At 55.4% G+C, this 18,392-nt stretch overlaps 3 protein-coding genes and 2 non-coding genes across 7 annotated transcripts in view; 1 reads left to right on the top strand and 4 right to left on the bottom strand.

The window, feature by feature from the left end:
- The window catches only part of SMG6 (SMG6 nonsense mediated mRNA decay factor), a 107,971-nt gene extending 95,659 nt beyond the window's left edge, over nt 1-12,312 (bottom strand). For 2 of the 3 annotated variants that reach the window (XM_054646859.2, XM_054646860.2), the window contains exons 1-8: nt 9,490-9,626; nt 6,894-8,643; nt 4,876-5,068; nt 4,084-4,194; nt 3,278-3,384; nt 2,583-2,661; nt 1,783-1,893; nt 987-1,199 (exon numbers count right to left, since the gene is read on the bottom strand). In XM_054646859.2, the coding sequence (XP_054502834.2) occupies nt 987-1,199; nt 1,783-1,893; nt 2,583-2,661; nt 3,278-3,384; nt 4,084-4,194; nt 4,876-5,068; nt 6,894-8,643; nt 9,490-9,580 (2,655 nt within the window). In that variant the 5' untranslated portion in view covers nt 9,581-9,626. Of the gene's footprint in view, nt 1-986; nt 1,200-1,782; nt 1,894-2,582; nt 2,662-3,277; nt 3,385-4,083; nt 4,195-4,875; nt 5,069-6,893; nt 8,644-9,489; nt 9,627-12,181 lie in introns of those variants that run through there. The other variant, XM_077188674.1, reaches the window with a different exon arrangement.
- On the top strand, nt 9,638-11,806 carry SRR (serine racemase). Its single transcript, XM_077188675.1, has 7 exons — nt 9,638-9,853; nt 10,055-10,190; nt 10,387-10,490; nt 10,564-10,683; nt 10,775-10,849; nt 11,057-11,266; nt 11,528-11,806. Exons 1-7 carry the CDS (start codon nt 9,674-9,676, stop codon nt 11,723-11,725), a joined length of 1,023 nt encoding a protein of 340 aa, XP_077044790.1. The 5' UTR covers nt 9,638-9,673; the 3' UTR covers nt 11,726-11,806.
- Nucleotides 12,313-12,322: 10 nt separating the features above from the next.
- On the bottom strand, nt 12,323-18,342 carry TSR1 (TSR1 ribosome maturation factor). Its single transcript, XM_054646934.2, has 15 exons — nt 18,112-18,342; nt 17,934-18,037; nt 17,415-17,631; nt 17,200-17,334; nt 16,410-16,840; nt 15,988-16,147; nt 15,526-15,698; nt 15,056-15,255; nt 14,483-14,645; nt 14,150-14,260; nt 13,663-13,795; nt 13,188-13,304; nt 12,780-12,920; nt 12,597-12,671; nt 12,323-12,501 (listed from the first exon to the last, which is right to left on the bottom strand). Exons 1-15 carry the CDS (start codon nt 18,215-18,217, stop codon nt 12,323-12,325), a joined length of 2,445 nt encoding a protein of 814 aa, XP_054502909.2. The 5' UTR covers nt 18,218-18,342.
- Nucleotides 13,523-13,615, bottom strand: LOC129129436 (small nucleolar RNA SNORD91 family). Its single transcript, XR_008535437.2, has one exon. It is a non-coding gene; the product is annotated as a small nucleolar RNA SNORD91 family (small nucleolar RNA).
- Nucleotides 14,905-14,995, bottom strand: LOC129129435 (small nucleolar RNA SNORD91 family). Its single transcript, XR_008535436.1, has one exon. It is a non-coding gene; the product is annotated as a small nucleolar RNA SNORD91 family (small nucleolar RNA).
- Nucleotides 18,343-18,392: the final 50 nt, after the last annotated feature.

Raw genomic sequence — 18,392 nt, 5'->3', positions numbered from 1 at the left:
GCACGTTCCTTTCAGTGATGCTGAGGAAGCAAAAGTCCCCAGAAGAAGAGCTGAGGAGAGGGAAAATAACCAAGTGCAGGAATATTTGAAAAATGCTGCAGCAACGTGCCAGAGCTTATCTTTCAAAGCCCCAAGACTTCACCCCAGTTCCACCCAGCTGAAGTCACAAACTCGTTACAAAAGCACAAATCTGAGAAGCTTTGGGCCCCAGAGTGAGCAGGGAAGGTTTTCCCAGGTCTCCTAAACTCCCATCCTTAACAGCCATTTTAGGACAGGCAGCCCAGAGCTCCCTGGCAAGTTCTCTTGCAAGTCAAATGTGCCAGAGCAGTGCAAAGATTCCTGGAGGATGAGCTCCCAACCACCACTGCCTCTGCCCGCATTCCTGGGCCTGACAAACAGAGCACACCCGTGCTCCTCCTGCAAGGTACAGCTGGACAGGCTCACAGGAGACACCACCACTTAATTATATTTTTAATTCTTGCAAAAGAAAGGTGCTGGTCTGGCCTCTCAGCAGAGCAAGTTATGCAAATGTAACACCTACACTGGAAATTGAAACCACGGTTTTCCCATTCTCAGCGATCATCTGGCAATGGGACAAGTGACACACTTCCAGAACAAGCCCCAGAACTGCCAGGGTCACTGTTAACCCTGGTCTCCAGCACCTGACCTCATTTCCCACCGGGAACCTCACCCAAGTTAGAGCCCTCAGAGCAGCAGCATTTTACAGCATCTCGTGTTTGTGCCTCTCTCCTGTTCCACATCAGCCACGCCAGCGCGCGCTGCCAAGAAAGGGATGGTAACAACATGCCTTAAACACGAGAGGCACGAGGTCACCAGCTCCTCAGCCTGACCCAGGCACAGCTCCCACAGGGAAAGCCAAAACACTGGAAAATTTAGCAACAGGAAAGCAAAACAGATCCAGTGTCATTCCACTGCATTCCAAAGACATGAGAGCGAAGGCAGCGGCCGCCTCGTGCCGTACTCACGTCGCTGGGGCTGAGGTTCCCAAGCCCGTTGTCCTGCTCAGAATCCCGGCTGGACTCATGGCCCTGGCACGAGCGGGGGTGGGAGGGATGGATCCAGATCTCCAGCCTGGTGGCATCGTCTCCCACTTGTCTCAGGGTGGATTTCTTGCCCTTGCCCCGGCGGCTGGGGCTCACATCCAGCACCTGATGTTTCCTCTGCTCCATCTGCTCAGACTGGGCACACAGGACACGTTCAGATCACCCAGGGATCAAGGGTCAGGGGAAGTGTATCATTTCCTATTCTAGGAAAAATTAGCCCTTTCTCCTGCTTCACAACAACAGTAACTCATGGACACATCCAGAATTTGGTTCTGGCTCTGCAGGACAGAGCAGGGGAGCAGTTTTCAACTCCAGCTACCCCAGGACAAGAAAAGCTGTGTCCAGTCCCAGGAATGTGTGGCAGCCCATGTGCTGTATTTGGGGTGACTCCCTGGGGCACAAAGGCACTGCAGCCTCCCTTATCCATCCCCACAGGTTGTGGGGCAGCTATGGAATAAAGCAGTGATTGCATGCCAAGGCCATACTGCAAACCACAGCAACTACAGCCCTTGCTGAGCTCAGCTAAATCAGTTTGTGACCCAGAAACAAAAGACTCAACTGCCCAAACCACCCCAAACCCACCATTCTGAAGGCTGCCTCTCTCATGAAATTTCTTAGAAGTAGGTCAGGAATGTCTCCAAGTCCAAAAGCCACCAATCTCTCCATGCTCTGCAGCACAGGCAGGTGCAGCACCCCAGAGCCCAGCTGCAAGACCCACCTTGCGTTTTGTCTCCTCAAACAGACTCATCAGGCTCTCCTTGGCAGTGAGGATGGGGTTGCTGGCAGCCAGGCTGCGCATGTAGTAGTACACAGCATCCAGCTTCCTCCTCTGCAAAATACACAACAAAACAAAAACAAGTGGCTCAGAGTTGCCACTCCTCTGGGGCATTCAAAGCCCCGGTGCTCCCATGTGTTTCCCCTTCTCTCTCCCTCAATGCTGCCTGGGACAGACAGACACAGTGAGGAAGGTCATGAAGGAAAGGTGTTTCTGAACTGCTCTACTTTAAACCAACATCTTCCAGTGTTGGGAACTGGCAGATCCCTGTGCTCCAGCATGATGCTTCCATTATCTGCTGCCACATCTTCCCTGAAGTCAGTTTTCCTGCATGGCTGGAGTAGCCAGCACAACTGAAACCCAGGGAAATCACCCAGTGTGGATGTTGCTCAGATCAATGCCCACAGGTTCAGTGATAAGACAGCAAACAGATGGCTCTGAGCACAAAAATCTCATGCAAAAAGTGGGCTGTGTTTTCAACTTAAAACAATTACACTCTCAACAGCCCACAAAACAGTCCCCAAAATCCCCGAGGGAGTAGCGTGTATCTGACAAAGCTGCTTGAAGCCACAGCAGCTGGAATACACACAGCACATCCTGCCATCAGCCTCTTTTCTTTTAAGAAAAAACCCAAACCATCTGAGCCCTGCCCTAAACAATGCATTTCTCCTCCAGATGGAATCTCCCAGCCATCCCAGAGGCTCTCCCTGTGCCTGCACATCCTTGCCTGAGGAGCATCTTACCGTGTAGATGGCCAGAAGTGCCAGCTGGTTGTACGGGCGGCCGTTTTTGGGAGCAATTTGCTGAGCCTTCAAGTACCAGCTGGGGAAGGGAAAAAAACAGAGAGAAAAGGTCACTGAAAGGACATCAGGCTGCCTTCCTTGTCCTCAAGGGTGCAGAACTCCCCTTGGAATTGTCATTTCTGCAGGGAATTGGCCCTTCCCACAAGTGCCCTCTGCCTGCAGGAGTGAGCACAGACAGGGAGCTGTGCCCATTCTTGGCACTGGGTAAGAGAGGGCAGATCCAGCTGCAGAAGGAAATACCCCTGGCTCACCCCACAGATGAGCACGGAACAACAAATGCTACTAAGTTGATAGAGTGAGAGCATATGGATGCAAAAATCACCAGAAAACACAAGAGCAAATCTGCCAGGCTCAGTGGTCCAAACCCTCCCTCTGTGCTGCAGGATCAGCACAGGACAATTTCCACCACCTCCACTTCTAGATGGAGGATGACTGGATCTGGCAGCTTGCTCTCTGGAACAGCAAAACCCAGCTACACCTTTCAGCTTTACAGGACTGCCATACAACAGAGGGAAGACTTTTAAAAGGAAGAGAAACACTTCTTTGGCTAGAGACAAGTTGAGGGATGAAATTACACCCAGCCCTGGTATCCAGAGGCAGAGCTGTGCTGGAAGGACACAGCAGCTGGGTCCTACCTGCGGGCCTTGCCGTAGTTCGCCGTGTCGTTGGCCTGTTCCCTGTAGCGGCAAATGTCCCCCTGGCAGATCATGCACCTCTGGGCACTGATCAGGGCGTACTTCACCTGCAAAGGAGCAGCCATGGAGCACCTGGGACACAGCCCTGACCCACCTGCAGAGCCAGAGAGCCCACAGGGGTTGTACAGAGCCAACAGGAGGTCAGTGACACGCTGAAGGTCTCACAAAAGGGCAGCAGGATGAAATGACAAGGTTCCAAGCCAATCCCCAAAACACCTCCTCTCTGACACAATACCCCACCTCTCTCCAGAAGGGGGTTGTTCACTCCACGACCAATTTGAGGACAGCTGTTGGATAAACACATCTCTGTGGGAATGGAGCTGGACTAAAATATCCTCTCCCAGCTGTCCCTGCACCTGCACTCACAGCTCAGGGCAACACGTCAGGGAGGCAGCACAACTGCCAGCTTCCCCTCATGATTCTGGATTCCACAGGCAGAAAAAAACCATGTTCAGTATCTCAGGAAAGGTCAGGGTGCCTTTGGACACTTCTTTGCTTTATTAGCAAAGAACTTCTTTGCTTTATTTGCTTTATTATTGGTACAAAACAAGTTCTTTGCAAAGGAAGCTAAGAAATGTTACTGCACCAGAGCGCAGAGCTGTCCAGCAGCTGAGAAAGATTCCCTGCAAACAAACTGGCTCTGTTTGGAGTACAGCTGCCTGCCCCTTGGCAAGGGCAGCACACTGAGTGCAGCACCTTGCACAGGATTACCAGGATGAGAAGCCTCCAGGAGGAAGCCAACCTACCATTTTCCTGAGAGGTTTACTGCGGATGGCCATCCCATCCATGTAGTCCTCCAGCTTGAACTGGTAGGAGACCTGCAGCTTCTGGAGGAGGCCATCAAAAAAAGAAGAGCCCTGCAAAACACACACACACACACTTGGCTGTTATGATCTTTCTAATGATAAGCACAAAATCACCACACCAACCCTGCCATGTGCAAGAAAGGAGCTCCATCTCCCTGAGGTTTGGGCTGTTCCTCTTCAGAACACAACAAGGAGGTTGGGGGATCTCCAGCCTCAGAGGTTTTTAAGACTGAGCTACACAAAATCAGGACTGACTGGATTTAGTGTTTAACAAATCCTGCTTTGAGGAGGAGGGTGGACTAAAGGCCTCCAGCAGTTCCTTTTCTCACCCTAATTCTTTAAACACAACTTCTCAGATCTGTCAGTCTTCCTGGTACAAAGACTAAACTGAGCTGCAGTTTTACAGAATAATTTCCAAGCAAATTCGGTAAAGCTGCCACAAACACCTCCAGGAATCAGCTTCACTTCAGGGCATTAATTTCATTTTAGCTTAAATAAATTTCTAATTAACACAAACACACCAAAACAAGCTGGTTTAAATTGTAACAGATGTCTACCTCGACCTACACCTGCCCCACTAAACCATAATGTGTCTGAGCATCCTCTTTGCATAAGGATGACATGAATAAGATCAAGATGACCAGTTGCCCCATTGCACCATCCCTTTCTAAAAACCAGTCAATCCCACCTAAAGGTTTAGTGGAATCTGGGGATGTTTCTCTCTCTTCTTACCTCATCTAGAAGCAAGAGCAGTTTGTTCCGAATTTCTTGGGCGTTTTCCCCCTGGGGGTCCTTGAGGAGCTGCCGGAATTTCTCAATCACCTGGTAAAAAGCATTTTTCCACAGCAACTGGTCCACGTTCTGGGTGTCAGAGAACTCAATATCCATGAGGATGCACCGTTCATAGAGCTGCAGCATCTCCACCCTGCAGCAAAACACAGTCAGGGAGGGGTCAGTGCAACAGCAACTGCCCAGGAGCACAGGGAACACGTGCTGAGCCACCTGCTGCTCACATCCAGCTGCCAGCAGCACTCACTGCTTCCACACACAGCCCCCAGGGAGGTGGGAGCTGCTGCAATCCAACTCCAAGAGGGCAAATCCAAAAGGAGCATCTGCCTTGTACAGGTGACTCAGAATGGAGCAAGGTTTGGCAAAGTGCAAGGAGCAAGGTTACAGTTCTGCCAACAGCAAGGCACAAGTGTCTCCTGATCCAACACAGAGAACACACACACTGCTCTGAACACACACAAGGCTCTGCTCCTTCTGAGCACAAGGTCTGGGCCAGGAACCAGAACACAAAGAATCACAGGGCAACACAGATCTTGCCATTAAAATGATCCCCCCTCCTCTTCCATCCAACCAAAATACATGGCAGAGTCACAGACTCTGCTTCCTCAAAAATGGACAAGTTGGGAACAATGGAAATAAAGCCTCAGAGTCCCAGAAATCACATTCCCTTCTCAGCTGCCTACAGCCCTGCCTGGATGCTGGAGCAGAATTCCTCCCTCAAATTTAATAAAATAGCTGCAGGCTAGGAACAGCTCTGAAACATGTAGGGCAAGTTAATGGTAAAGGGGATCCTCAGCTGTTCCTGCCTTATTCCTTATAATCTTTCAAGTACTCAAGAAACAGTAGAGAGTGTGGATTGTAAAGCCTGGAGTGAAGCCAGATGGCAATGCCTGGAAGAGCCTGACAGGATAAGAGAAGGATCCTGATGGGTTCCTGCCCAAAGCACAGAGCCAGGATGGGCTGCCTGACCCTACACAGTCCCCAAACCCTGCACACACACCTAGACACCACAAACACCAAGGAAACTGGACATTTCCACAGATGGATGCCATGTAAGAGTCCCCACACAGCTGACAGCAGGCACTTGGACACAGGCAGGACACAAGGGGCACTGCCAGCAAGGACAGGGTCAACTGTGCCCACCAGGGCAGGGGGGGCTTCCACAGTCACAGCAGCACTCCAGTGTTTCCTCTCCCTCCACACAACAGCTCTGGCTGACCTCAGCTCCTTGAGGAAGACCTGAAACCTCAAGTGCTGCTTCAATCACAGACATATTCCAGTCCGTGGTTTATAGAGCAAGTGCCCAAAACACAGAACAAGCCCTGAAATGAGCTCACTTGCTAGATTTGCTGTCAGTCAGCTCTGAAAAACAGCCTCCAGAGAAGCCCTGCAGACACAGAGATCACAAATAAATGTGAAAGATGCCAAGTAGAAACTTGTTACAGCCATATTAACCACCCCCCAGAGCAACAGTGTTACTTGTCTCCTGACAGACTGGCATCACCAGTGGCATCAAGAGCAAAACCACACAGCACTGGAAAGGCACTGCCACTGACAGCACCAGGAACAACAAAATGCTCCCTGAGCACACACTAAGGATAGGTAAGAAAGCAGAAGTCTGACAAGAAACACTGAGAGCACTGGAACTGAGAAGCATCAGCTCCAGCAAGAGCCAGAAGAACCAAAAATGTGCAGCAGGTGCTTGTCCTGCTCCTCTGTGTCCCTGCAAGGCATTCAGCAAGCACAAGAAGCCACAGGGAAGTGGTATCTCCATCCTCACCCACAGCTTCCTTCCACCACCCACACACCACTGGCACACAACAAACAGACCCAGCACATCAAAAACTGACAACCCAGTGCCACATCTCCCAGCCACCGAGATCCCCAAAGGAGACACCATTCTCCTGGAAATTTTCACCCTGGAAATGACTCACTCCCCCCTCCACAGCCCACCCACCAACCTCAGCTGGGCCATCTTCTCCAGCCCCTCCGGGCTGATGCGGTCTCTGGACAGGAGGTTGCTGAGCTGCTGCTCCTGGTTCCCAGCCTCACGCAGGAGTTTGCTGAGCTCCTGCTGCTGCATGTTCCTCATCTGCTGCTCCATCTCAGGGCTCAGAGGAGTAGGAGGGAGTGGGCCACACAGGTACTGCCCTGCCTGGCCAGGGTACCCAGGGTAATAAGCTCCTGGGTACACCCCGTTGGTTGGACCCATAGGATACTGCAGGGAATATCCCCCATAGGGATACTGGGGGCCTTGCCCGGAGGCACGAGGGTAATAATAGGGGTTGTCAGAGTTTTGGAATTTATAATAGGAGGGCTGGGCCTGGCGGGTTTCCCCCCAGGAGGTGGGGCTCACTTCATCATCCGTGTCTAGGAAGTGAAGCTGAGCAGTCTGGCTCTTCAGGGCGGGTTTTTGGTCCGGGTTGTTTGGGTCCCACAGGCGGCGGGCAGTGCCACCTCGGCCCCGGCTCCGGGGGCCTTTGCTGCCAGCCCCGCCCAGCAGGAGCCTGGGGCCAGGGTGAGTGGCTTCAGGGACACCCACTGAGCTGGCAGAGAGGTCCGTGTTGGCAGGCAGGAACAGAATCCCACGGCCCCTCCCCTGGGGCTCCCTGCTCTGGCTCCTTGCCTCTGAAACCTCAGAGGCCTTCAGGGACTTTTTTTTATCTGTATCTGCCAGGCCGATGTCCCTGTTCATGGTCCTGCTGTCAAATGTCACTCGAAAGGGTCCCTTGACTTCCCTGCCATTGCTGCTCCATTCACTCTCACTCCTGGAAGCTCGGCTCTGCTCCGAATGCCTCCTCCTGTCTGAATTCCTGCTGGAGACGTACACCTCAGCCTCATCAATCCTGTCATCGTCCAGGGAATCTGTGGAGGACACAGAAAGCTGCTTCCTGGGACGTATCCTCTCCCTGGCACGCTCCTGCCTCCTCTCCACCCCATCCACGAGCAGGGCTCCGTCTGTGCTGTTGTTGCTGCCGGCTGAGCTGGTGCTGCAGGTGCGGTACCGGCTGCGCCGCTTGTCCGTGCGCGAGTAGCGCTTGGTGGAGCCCAGCTTCCCCGGCAGCACCTCATCCCCCGCCCTCCTCACCCTGTCACTCCGCTCTGCTCGCCTCCCTTTATCCCCCCTGGAGGCTTTCACTGCTTCCCCTGCCTGGCTCCCCTCTCTATCCTCCCTGCTGGATCTGATTTTCCTGTTGTCTTTTCCAGTGCTTTTCTCAGTCTCTTCGTCTCCCTCAACTTTCAGCTGCTCCATCCTCCCGGCGATTTCCTCGCTGGCTGACTGCAGGGAGGGTTCCTTAACAGCAGACTGCAGGCGTTTCCCAGGCTGGTAGATCTGTTGGTCTGGCTTCTTGGTTCTCCTGGGGGCCTTTGGGCACCATTCATCCACAATGGGCTGCTTGGATGAGTTTTCCTGGCTTTGCAGGCCACCTTTGGTCTCTGTTTCTTCCTTTTCCTGTGAAGGACCGTTCTGCTTGGGGCCATCACTTTTGTCACAATCCTCCACAGCTGGAGCTCCCACTCCCACAGAGTCCTTGTCCCCAGCACTCTCCTCCTTGTTCTCCTCAGCTCTGCTCCTTTCCTTCTCCGAGGCCTCTTGCTTTGGTGACACAAGTTTGCTCCTCAGTCTGGAGAGGCCAGGCTTGTAAATCTCCTGGTCTGGGCGCCTGTTGTCTTTGCGGTGCCTCGGCTCCTTCACCTCCTTCATGTTTTCTGGGGAAAAACAGACAGAAGAAAGTTATTCCCAGGGACCAAAAAATACCATGACAAATATTCAAGTCAAGGCAAACAGCCTGCCAGATCTGAAAATCTACATCAATATTTATGGGAAATCACAGAATAAGAGTAGAAAATGAGAAAGCCTAACACAACTGACCAAATCCTTGGCCTGATCCATTTACAAATCCCATCCTGCAACAGGTTTTTCCTCAAAGCACACCACCAGACTTGGGCACAAGCAGTAAGAGTAAAGTTGTATCACGGCAGGTTCAGCAGCAGTCACCAGCCTACTGTGGGTGCAGGAGCTGCCATCCCCAGCAGCGCCCGCTCTGCCACCGGACCGTTTGACTAAAAGGCGCCTTTCCCCCTTGCTCACAATCCGGTAACGTTTCTCTCCTCCTCCTTTAACCGTATTTACAAAAAAAAAAAAAAAAAAAAAAAATCGTTACAGAGCCCAGGCCGGTTCCCGCACAGTTAAACGCCCAACCAAAGCCAGGCTGCTCCCCGCTGCATTCCCTAAACTTTCCCCCTCTCAGTACCGCAGCCCCGAGCCCCGCCGGTACCGAGGGCTCGGCCCGGAGAACCCCGAGGGGCTGGGACCGACCATCGCGGGGCAAAGCCGCTCCGGGTGCCTTCGCCCGCCCCGCAGGCTCCCCGTGGTCGGTGCCGTGCGCTCCCAGCCCGGACAGCCCCGAGCCGGCGCCGGCGGGGCGGCAGCTCTGCCCCAAGCCCTACCCTAGCCGCAGCGCGGCCGCGGGGCCGTGCGCGGCCGCAGGCAGCCGCCTGTGCGCGGCAGGGCCGGCCCGGCAGCGGGTCGCGAGTGCCCCCGGCGCCCCTCACCTCGCCCGCCGCCGGCCGCGCGGGCCTGCGCCGCCACCATGTCCCGCAGCTCGGCGGCCGAGACGCGGACGCGCTCCAGCCCCTCCGCCATCTTGGCAGCGCCGGGGGCGGGCGGCGCCGACGGCGGCCGCGCAGGGACAAACCGCCCGCGCGGCCGCGCGCAGGCGCTCACGGGGGCGCGCACATGGCCGCGCACGGAGCCGCGCCGCCGCCGCTGGGGCTGGGCGAGGTGCGGGATGCGGAGCGGCGGCTGCGGGGCCGCATCCATCGCACCCCGCTGCTCACCTGCGCCGGGCTGGACCGCATGGCCGGCAGGAAGCTGCTCTTTAAGTGCGAGCTCTTGCAGAAGACCGGATCCTTCAAGGTGCGCGGGGATGGCGGCACTGCGAAGCCCCGGGGCAAAGGTCGCTTTTTGCAATAGGGAAACTCGCGTTGCGCCGGCACCCACCAGCTCCTGCCGCCCTGTTAATTCCCTGCGGTGAACGGTGCTGCCCAGGGCTCAGGGAGTGGTGTGAGGAGGAAGCACATTCAGCCCAGCACACCCAGCCCTGCGCTCTCCCTGCAGATCCGCGGAGCCCTGAACGCCGTGAGGAGCCTCGTTGAGGACCGGCAGCGCACGGGCCGGGAGCTGCCCCGCGCTGTGGTCACGCACAGCAGCGGCAATCACGGGCAGGCACTCGCCTGTGCTGCCCAGGCAGAAGGTAACCTGTACCCCCCACCCTGCTCCAAGAGGCAGGCACGGGGTAAATACAGAGCTGGTTCTGTTGGAGAGGATGGAGATCCCTCTCCTGAACCCGTGCAGGAGCTGGCATAGGCAAGGCATTGCCTGCTCCTGCAGTTTGAGCTGGATGCTGTGGCTTTTGAGATGTTGGATTGACTTCCTGTCTCATGCCACAGGGATTCCTGCCTACATCGTGGTGCCCCGGACTGCCCCGCAGTGTAAGCAAGATGCCATTCGTGCCTATGGTGCCACACTGGTGCCATGTGACCCCAGTGACAAGGTAAGGCACAGGGGAGATAGGCCAGGGACACTGCCCAGGCAGAGTGAGAGGTGACTGCTGTGCTTTCCCTTAGTCCAGAGCCGAGACAGCATCCAATGTAGTCCAGGAGACAGGAGGAGTCCTGGTGCACCCCAACCAGGAGCTGGCAGTGATTGCAGGGCAAGGCACCATCGCCCTGGAGGTGCTGGAGCAGGTGAGGGAAATGCACAGCCCAGCCCCTGCAGGGGTACAGCAAAAAGGGGGACACAAAGTGTCAGAAGCCCTCACACTTCCTTTCTGCACAGGCACCCCAGGTAAATGCAGTGGTGGTTCCTGTGGGAGGTGGAGGAATGGTTGCAGGAATAGCAGTCGCCATCAAGGTAGGCAACAGCTCATCCAGGAATCTCCCTGTGGGCAGGGCAGGACTCTCAAGGCAGGGAGCAGCTTTTAACTTTAGAAACACAAAGACTCTGCAGTGAAAGTCTGCATGGCGGCAGCAGCAGGGCCTGCTTAGCCCCCTGCACACACAGAAACAGGGGACAGGCACACACTGGTGTCACCCCAGTGGCTCCTCCTGCACTCCCCAGGCTTTGAGGCCGGATGTGAAGGTGTTTGCTGCTGAGCCAAGCAATGTGGATGACTGTTACCAGTCCAAGGTCCGAGGGGAGCTGACCCCCAACCTCCACCCGCGGGACACCATCGCAGACGCTGTAAAAACCAGCATCGGGCCCAACACGTGGCCCATCATCAGGGATTTGGTTGATGATGTTCTGACAGTCTCAGAGGAAGAAATCAAGGTAAAGGCTCCCGGCTCCCTTCTCATGGTAGCTGCCAGCAGGCAGCTGCCTCCACCCCTGCCCTGCCCCTCTGCTCTCACCCCAACACACTCCCAGAGCAGCACAAACCCCCTGTGCACCACTGCAGCTGTGACACCCACGCTGTCTCCAGCTGGAAAGGGCTGTTGGGAGCTCTGCCCTCCCTTCCCAGAGCGCTGCAGGGATGCCCTGGAGCAGCCTGTGCTGGCTGCTGGGCTGACAGCTGCTGCCCTGTCCCCACAGCGAGCCACGTGGCTGGTGTGGGAAAGGATGAAGCTGCTGATTGAGCCAACAGCAGGCGTGGGACTGGCGGCTGTGCTCTCGGAGCAGTTCCAGGCCGTCCCCCGGGACGTGCAGAACGTTTGCATCGTGCTGTGTGGGGGAAACGTGGACCTGGGAGCCCTGACCTGGCTCACAGACCTCTCTGGGAAAGCAGAATGAGGATGGAGTGGTGTTTCAAGGAATGAAAAACCTCACTCTGAATTTGCGCGGTGGTTTGTGCGCTACTAAAAACAGATCAAGTCCAAAGGTTTGGGAGTTTTTGTGGAAGGACAAGGGAAGCTGGCATTGGTCTCTGTGGGGGGGGACTGGAAACAAAGCACTGCCTGTTCTCCCCTCCCCAGCTGCCTTGCTCTGGCCCAGGCCTCCAGAGAGCTGCACTCAGTCACCCTCCCCAGCTGCTACTTGGCTCTTCTTTCTCAGCAGCACAGGAACTGCCAGCAAACTCCTCCACACAGCAAAATCCCCCTCACCCCACGTGGCTGGGCATGAGGGACTGAAACAATCCCAGTGGGGTCAGTGGACAAGGGGTGCTCACAGCCTCCTGGCCACCACCACGACAGAGGCACTTAGGCATTTTTGACATTTTCCATTAAAATAAATAGCTATAGCTGGTACCTGAGCAGCAGCTGGCGACGCAGCTGCCCCTGTACAGACCCCAGCAGTAACACGTCCAAGGCATCAGTGCTGTCCTCACAGTGCACGGGCCAAGAACAGCATCCAGGGAGCCAAGGCACAAACTCCAGCCATGCTGGAGACTCATTCCATCTCCACCTCCTGCTCTGGCAGTGCACTCTCACTCCTCACCCACGGCACAGGCTCTGGGACATGAGGGTCATAAGTCCATTTGGGAAAAACACGCTTGTAGAGGTTCAGCAGCACCGTGTCCTGGGACTTGAGCTGCCCATCAAAGTGGCACTTCATGTGCCCATGGGTCCCTAGGCAGAGGGCAGAAGAGGCCATTAGCAGTCTCTCAGGCACAGGAGGATCACACCATGCCAGCAACACAGAGATAAACACCAATCAAACCTACCTAATGGCTCCTTGATGTGCCCTCTGCGTCCCCACTTTGTCCTCAGCTCCACGGGCTTGAACCACATCACATCCTCTGGAGATGGAAACACAAAAGGCAGGTAAGGAACAGGCTGTGCTGCACCAACATAAACACAGGGACAGAACTTCCAGAGCCTCTCCTCCCACCAGAGACCAGCTGTACCTCTGTTGAAGAACATGTATCGCACGACAGCCATCTTGGTGAAGATCTTGAAGGGGTGGCCACTGAGCACCAGGCGCTTGATGACGATCCTGTCGGGATCCACGGAGAGCAGGGAGCCCGTGGCAATGAGGTCGTGCATTCCTGCCAGGCCGAGTCACCATTTCACCAGGGCAGGTGCCTCCATCACCCCCCTTCCCCAGCACAAACCCCTTCCCCAAAGGGCTGCAGGCCCAGAGCAACCCCACAGCAGGGACAATAAGTGACAACAGGGATGGAGAGAAGCTCATCTCAAATAGCAGGAAGGAAACAGCTTTTTCAAGTCATACTTTCTGGAGAGATGCACTTATAAGCAGGGTATGGGGACAGTTTGTTTCCCAGACATCACCTCCTCAGCATTTATTAACTCACCATTACTTCTCTGTTTGAAAAGCAACACTGAGGCAGGAGGGAAAGTGATGGGAGCATAGACAGTCACCACCAGGGCAGCATCTGGGCGCAGGAAACGCTCCAGCTTGTGCTTATCAGCTAGGACAGAACAGAAATTATCAAGTTCAGGCTAGAGCCACCCTCAGAGCTGTGAGAAACCCCAGAGCTCATTGTTCCCTGTTCAACAAACACCCCTCCTCTACTGGCACTGAGTATCTGGGAATGAAGGTGATCCTCTGGCATGGAACCTGGACCTTGCCTGGATCAGTGAACCACCTTTCCCAAGCCATTCTACTGCCCATGATTTAGTGCCTGCCTGCCCTGGAAGCCTCAGAGCCTAGGAGTGAGTCTTCACAAGAATCCTTCAGCCAGGTTCAGACACCACGGCTAAGACATCACAGGCTTCCTGCTCCAGAATTCCCAACCCCACTCCTGCTGTACCCAGTCCCTGACAAACCTGAGGTGTGCTGGGAGAACAGGGGGGATGCTCGGAAGCGCCTGAACCCGCAGTGGAAGATCAGCTCCTCCTTGGCCCTCACTGGCTCACTGTTGCCCGGATGCCGACGCACCAGGAAGTTCAACACGGACATCTGCAAGAGGCAGCACAGTCAGGGGCTGCTGGGCAGCAGAAAACAACAGGACATTGCAGCAGAGATGAATGTCCTGGAAAATGGGGTCCCAAAAGGTCACTGGTCACCAGTGCCAGCCTCAGACACTTTCTCCTAACCCCCCCCTCCAGCAGTTTCTGCGTGCTCCGACCTGCTCTGAAACAGGAGCAATGTTGGGAGATTTCAGCCCAAACCCTCTGCAGCCAGACCCTCTGAAACAGGAGCAATGTGGGGAGATTTCAGCCCAAACCCTCTGCAGCCAGACCCTCCCCAGGCCATGCAGCCTGAAGGAACAGGGAGCTGCACATCCCTCCGAGGTATATCCCTTGTGTTCACCTTTTGTTCATGGGGAAGCAGTGAGAACAGAACCAGGGGTTTCCCCTCCTTGAAGCTCTCCATCACAGAGACAGGGACATTGCAGACATGAAGTGTAACGTACCAGCCCACCTGCCAAGACAGGAGCAGTTGTGAACACTTCTCTCAACAGAAAAAAAGTGTCAGAAGATGTGCCTGGATTAGGAAGGGAATCCAGGAGAAAACTGTCTGAACTTAGGGCTTCCTACTAAGAACCAGCTGGCCAAAAGATCCACCCAACCACCTCCCTGATAAGTCACTCCTGCTGGGAGCAAAGGAACACAACAGGGAAAGGGATCAGCAAAAGGGAATTACCGAAGCTCCCTCAGTCTCCTCCTTCTCTATTTGCCTGAAGAGGTTCTTTCTGGTTCGGGAGAAGTCCTGGAACTGGAAGATCCTGGCATAATCCCTTGGAAGATTCTCTTTGGGGTCCCAAGGAGAAGTCCGGAAGCTTTTCAGCCCCCTGTACTTCTGGAACCTTGAAAACAGAGAGCAGGAAAGACAAATTACTTCACCAACTGAGGTGAATCCCATCCTTCACCACCAGCTGTGGTCTGTAGGGTCTCACAGCCTCAAGGAGGACAAAGGGTGCAAAGCAAACATTAGCCCTCAGGAAAGATGTCAGTGCAAAGAGAGCTAAAACCAGCAACCAAATCCCCAAACAAGCTGTCCTTGCCTCAGGGCCATCCTCCTCTCTCTCCCAGGTCAGGACCCAGCCCTCCCTGCCAACCAGTGGTTGCAATGGAAGCCTCAGAGCCAAAAAGAGTCTTCACAAGAGTCCTTCAGCCAGGTTCAGACACCACGGCTAAGACATCACAGGCTTCCTCACCAAATGAAACAGAGAGGAACCTTCCAACTCCTCTCCCAGCAAAGCATCCCATTTCTTACCTGACCCTGGCAGGCACATCCCGTGGGGTGTCCACCTCATCTGGAAACATCTCATCCATCCTCTCCTGCTTGTATCTCTCCAGCATCTGTTCATCCTCCTCCATCTTCTCGTCGTACTGCTCATCCCGCAGGCACTCGGGTATGGTCATGGTCTCACTCTCCTCCTCCCCAGCTTCCTCCTCCTCACCGCTCTCCCCCTCCTGGCACAGGGCAGCACAGAGCCTGTGAGCACACAGAGCTGTGCATGCAGCACTGGCACCCTGGGTGTGCTCACACTGTGGGATTTGGGACCCCAGCCCATCATTTTGGGGTCTAACAGGCCAAAGAAGGAATGTGATACATGCAGGGATTTAACAGTGGAAATCCAGGCAAGTCCCGGCTCTGCACCATGCCCTTGCATAGGACAGAATCTTCCTAGAACATGCAATAATGGCCTGGAGATCACCTGTACTATCAGCCCTTGGAGGTACCTGAGAAACTGCCTCTTCCATCAGATCATCATCCATGTCGTCATCTTCATCATCATCATCTTCATCATCATCTTTCTCACTGCCTTCTTCTCCATCATCCACAATCCAGGCAGCCTGGTACTTGGATGTGCCTTTGGGGACCTTCACCACCCTCCTGTTTGCCTTCAGAGAATCTGTAGGATTCCCACCAGGGGTTAGTATAGGAACAGTTCTCCTTCCCCTCAGCAACACTTTCACCAGAACAGCCAAACCCAGATCTAGACTAGAATTGCTTTTTTTGCAGCACAGAATTTGTCAGGACAGCCAAAACCTGCTAACTTGCCAGGCAAACCACCTGATGGGACTGAGGATGGAAGCCACCCCAACTAAGATGTTTCTTCACAGCCACCCTGGTGACAGAAGTTTCTAACAACCCTCCTAAGAGGGACAAGGAAGAAATACAGAACTACTGCTTCTGCTCACCCTCTGCTTCCTGCAGCTCTTCTTCAGTGGGCCATGTCTGCTCCCCTTCCATGGGATCAGGAACCACTTCTGACTGCAGAGACTCCTGCTTGCTTGGATCTGCCTTCATCAGCACCTTGACATCTTCCTCCATCTCAACAGCACCATTTCCAGAGTCATCCTGAAGGACAAGAGCAAAGCTCCTAGATCTGAGCACACCCAACTAAGCTTCCAGTCAGTCTCAGGTGAAACTCCCTTCATGATGTTGTGACATAACTTTCATTACACTCTGAAGGCACAGAACCTCAGCCCAGCACCAGAGCAGAGACAAAATTCCCTTTCCCCTCTCCTCACCCACCTATTTCCCACAGGTATATTTTCCCCAATGAAATTTTAGAAACCTTGTGTTCTAAAAGGACTGACAAAGCTCTCACCCCACACACCTGAACCTCCATGTCCTGCTGACTCCTCTTCTGTCCTTTAACCACACGTGGGTTCAAACAGAGCGGGTCAGGGGGAGCATCCACCTGGCTCAGCTGGAAGTCCCCGTGCCCCACGATGTGCACCAGGCTGTTCACGTTGAGGGTTTGTCCCCGGACAAAGCCAGACACCTTCAGGGTCCCCACCAGGTCACTGTCCTGGCTGGGCACAAACTCAGCAGCACGGGCAAGCAGGTGAGCGCGGCGGGCACGAAAAGCCAGGTGCCTCTGCTTCTGGGAGCTCAGGTGCCTCAGGAGCAGCAAGGATTCCTGCTCTGTGTTCAGTGGGAACAGCTTGGCCTCAGGAAAACGCTTCTCAATGCACTTGGAGAGTTTCTTCCTGGCATCTATCCTCTTCTTAGGGGGCAGGTCAGTGCCTCCTGGGACAGCCAGAGCTGGTGAGCAGAGAACAGAGCTTGGATCAGATCCTAAACTTTCTGCTGTTCTTTTTACCAAACACAGGCAAATATTTGGATGTCAGCAGCCCAAATGGCCAGATTTGCACCACAAGGTACAAAGGGAGTTTCACTGGTTTCAGTGGTGCCCAACAGGACAGGGAGCAATGGCCATAATCTGAAATGAAAGAACTTCCACCTCAACATAAGAAAAATATTATTTTCACTGAAGGTGACAGAGCCCTGAAGTTTAATTACAGTGACACTCAATCTCCATTAAGGTGACAGAGCCCTGAAATTTAATTATTGTGACACTCAATCTCCATGAAGCATCCCCAGAAACCCAAAACATTTCTCACCGTAACTGGGCAGCCCCTGTGCGAAGAGGCAGGAGAGGCAGTGCTCCCCTTCACTGTCCCAGCCATCCACAGGGTCCAGGATGAATAGCAGGGAGTCAGCAACCTTGGCAAGGTCTAAAACAGCGTGGAGATCCCCTGCACCCAAAACACTTCCATTAGTGGGGCTGCCAGAGGCACCAGAACCAAGAACCTAACCCACAGCGGCACTTCCTCACCTGCCTGGGCTGTGACAAAGCGCCAGCGCTGCTTGAGCCGGGGGCAGAGCAGGGCAAAGCCGCCAGCTCCACCCTCATCTGCACGGACAACGGCCGAGTCCTGGCTCTGCAGCAGCCGCAGCGAGTCCTGGGCCGCAGCCCTGCTGTGCAGCAGCACCACAACCACGAGGTGCGGGGGCCCATCCCTGCTGCCGAGGCTGCGCTTCTCCGCCAGCACCTGCGGGCACACGGGCAGGGCTTGAATGCCAACCCGAGCGCGGCTCCTCTCCCGCCCCCGGACCAGGCCAGGCTACCCCACGCCGCAGCCCGACCGCACCCGGTCCGTTCCGCAATGCTCCGTTTGACCCAAACCCAACCGGGCCCGGCACCCGCTCGTTCCCCCGCAAAGTCCCAAACCGGCTCGGCCGCACCGCCTACATCCGGACCCCCCGGCCCCAATTCAAGCCCCCTCCGGTAGACTCGAACCGAGCCGTTTCCCGCTCCCCCGCAACAACCGGCCCGGTTCCCCCGGTGCCTCACCGCCTCCTTGCGCTGCCGGCGGAGCTGCAGCGCCTGATGCCGCCGGTCAACCCTGTTCAGATCGCGGAGCCGCCGGCGGGGCTGGGCCTTGACGGGGACGCGGCCTGGGGAGGGGAAGAGAACGGTCAGGGCTGGCCGATAGCAGCGGGGAACCCGCGGGGAGCCCGTCCCGCCTCACCTCCAGCGCGGCGCTGCGAGGAGCCGCTATGCTTGCCGCCCTTGTGCGCCTTGTTCTGCTGCTTGAGCGGCCCGGGCCGGTGCGCGCCCGCCGCCGCCATCACCATGCTGCCGCCTCGCCGCCACCGCCTCGGCGCGCTCGCCTCGCGTCACTTCCGGCGCGACGGGGACTGCGGGGATCCACGTGGGCACCGCGAGGGACGGGACTGGGACTTGGACCGGGACCGAGCCCCTGGAAAGGAACCCCGGGAAAGGGAAAGGAGACCGGGGAAAGGAACGCCG

The sequence above is a fragment of the Agelaius phoeniceus genome, chromosome 20 (genome assembly GCF_051311805.1).
Source record: "Agelaius phoeniceus isolate bAgePho1 chromosome 20, bAgePho1.hap1, whole genome shotgun sequence".
NCBI classification, from domain to species: Eukaryota; Metazoa; Chordata; class Aves; order Passeriformes; family Icteridae; genus Agelaius; species Agelaius phoeniceus.
Note: the sequence above shows the minus strand (reverse complement) of the source record. Positions and strands in the feature narration are given on the sequence as shown.

Coding starts and splice junctions, on each gene's coding strand:
- SRR (XM_077188675.1), top strand. CDS start 9,674: ATGGCCGCGCACGGAGCCGCGCCGCCGCCGCTGGGGCTGGGCGAGGTG. Junction 10,491..10,563: donor CATGTGACCCCAGTGACAAG/GTAAGGCACAGG, acceptor GCTTTCCCTTAG/TCCAGAGCCGAGACAGCATC. Junction 11,267..11,527: donor TCTCAGAGGAAGAAATCAAG/GTAAAGGCTCCC, acceptor CTGTCCCCACAG/CGAGCCACGTGGCTGGTGTG.
- TSR1 (XM_054646934.2), bottom strand. CDS start 18,217: ATGGTGATGGCGGCGGCGGGCGCGCACCGGCCCGGGCCGCTCAAGCAG. Junction 17,335..17,414: donor CTTTGTCACAGCCCAGGCAG/GTGAGGAAGTGC, acceptor TTTTGGGTGCAG/GGGATCTCCACGCTGTTTTA. Junction 12,672..12,779: donor ATACATGTTCTTCAACAGAG/GTACAGCTGGTC, acceptor TTCCATCTCCAG/AGGATGTGATGTGGTTCAAG.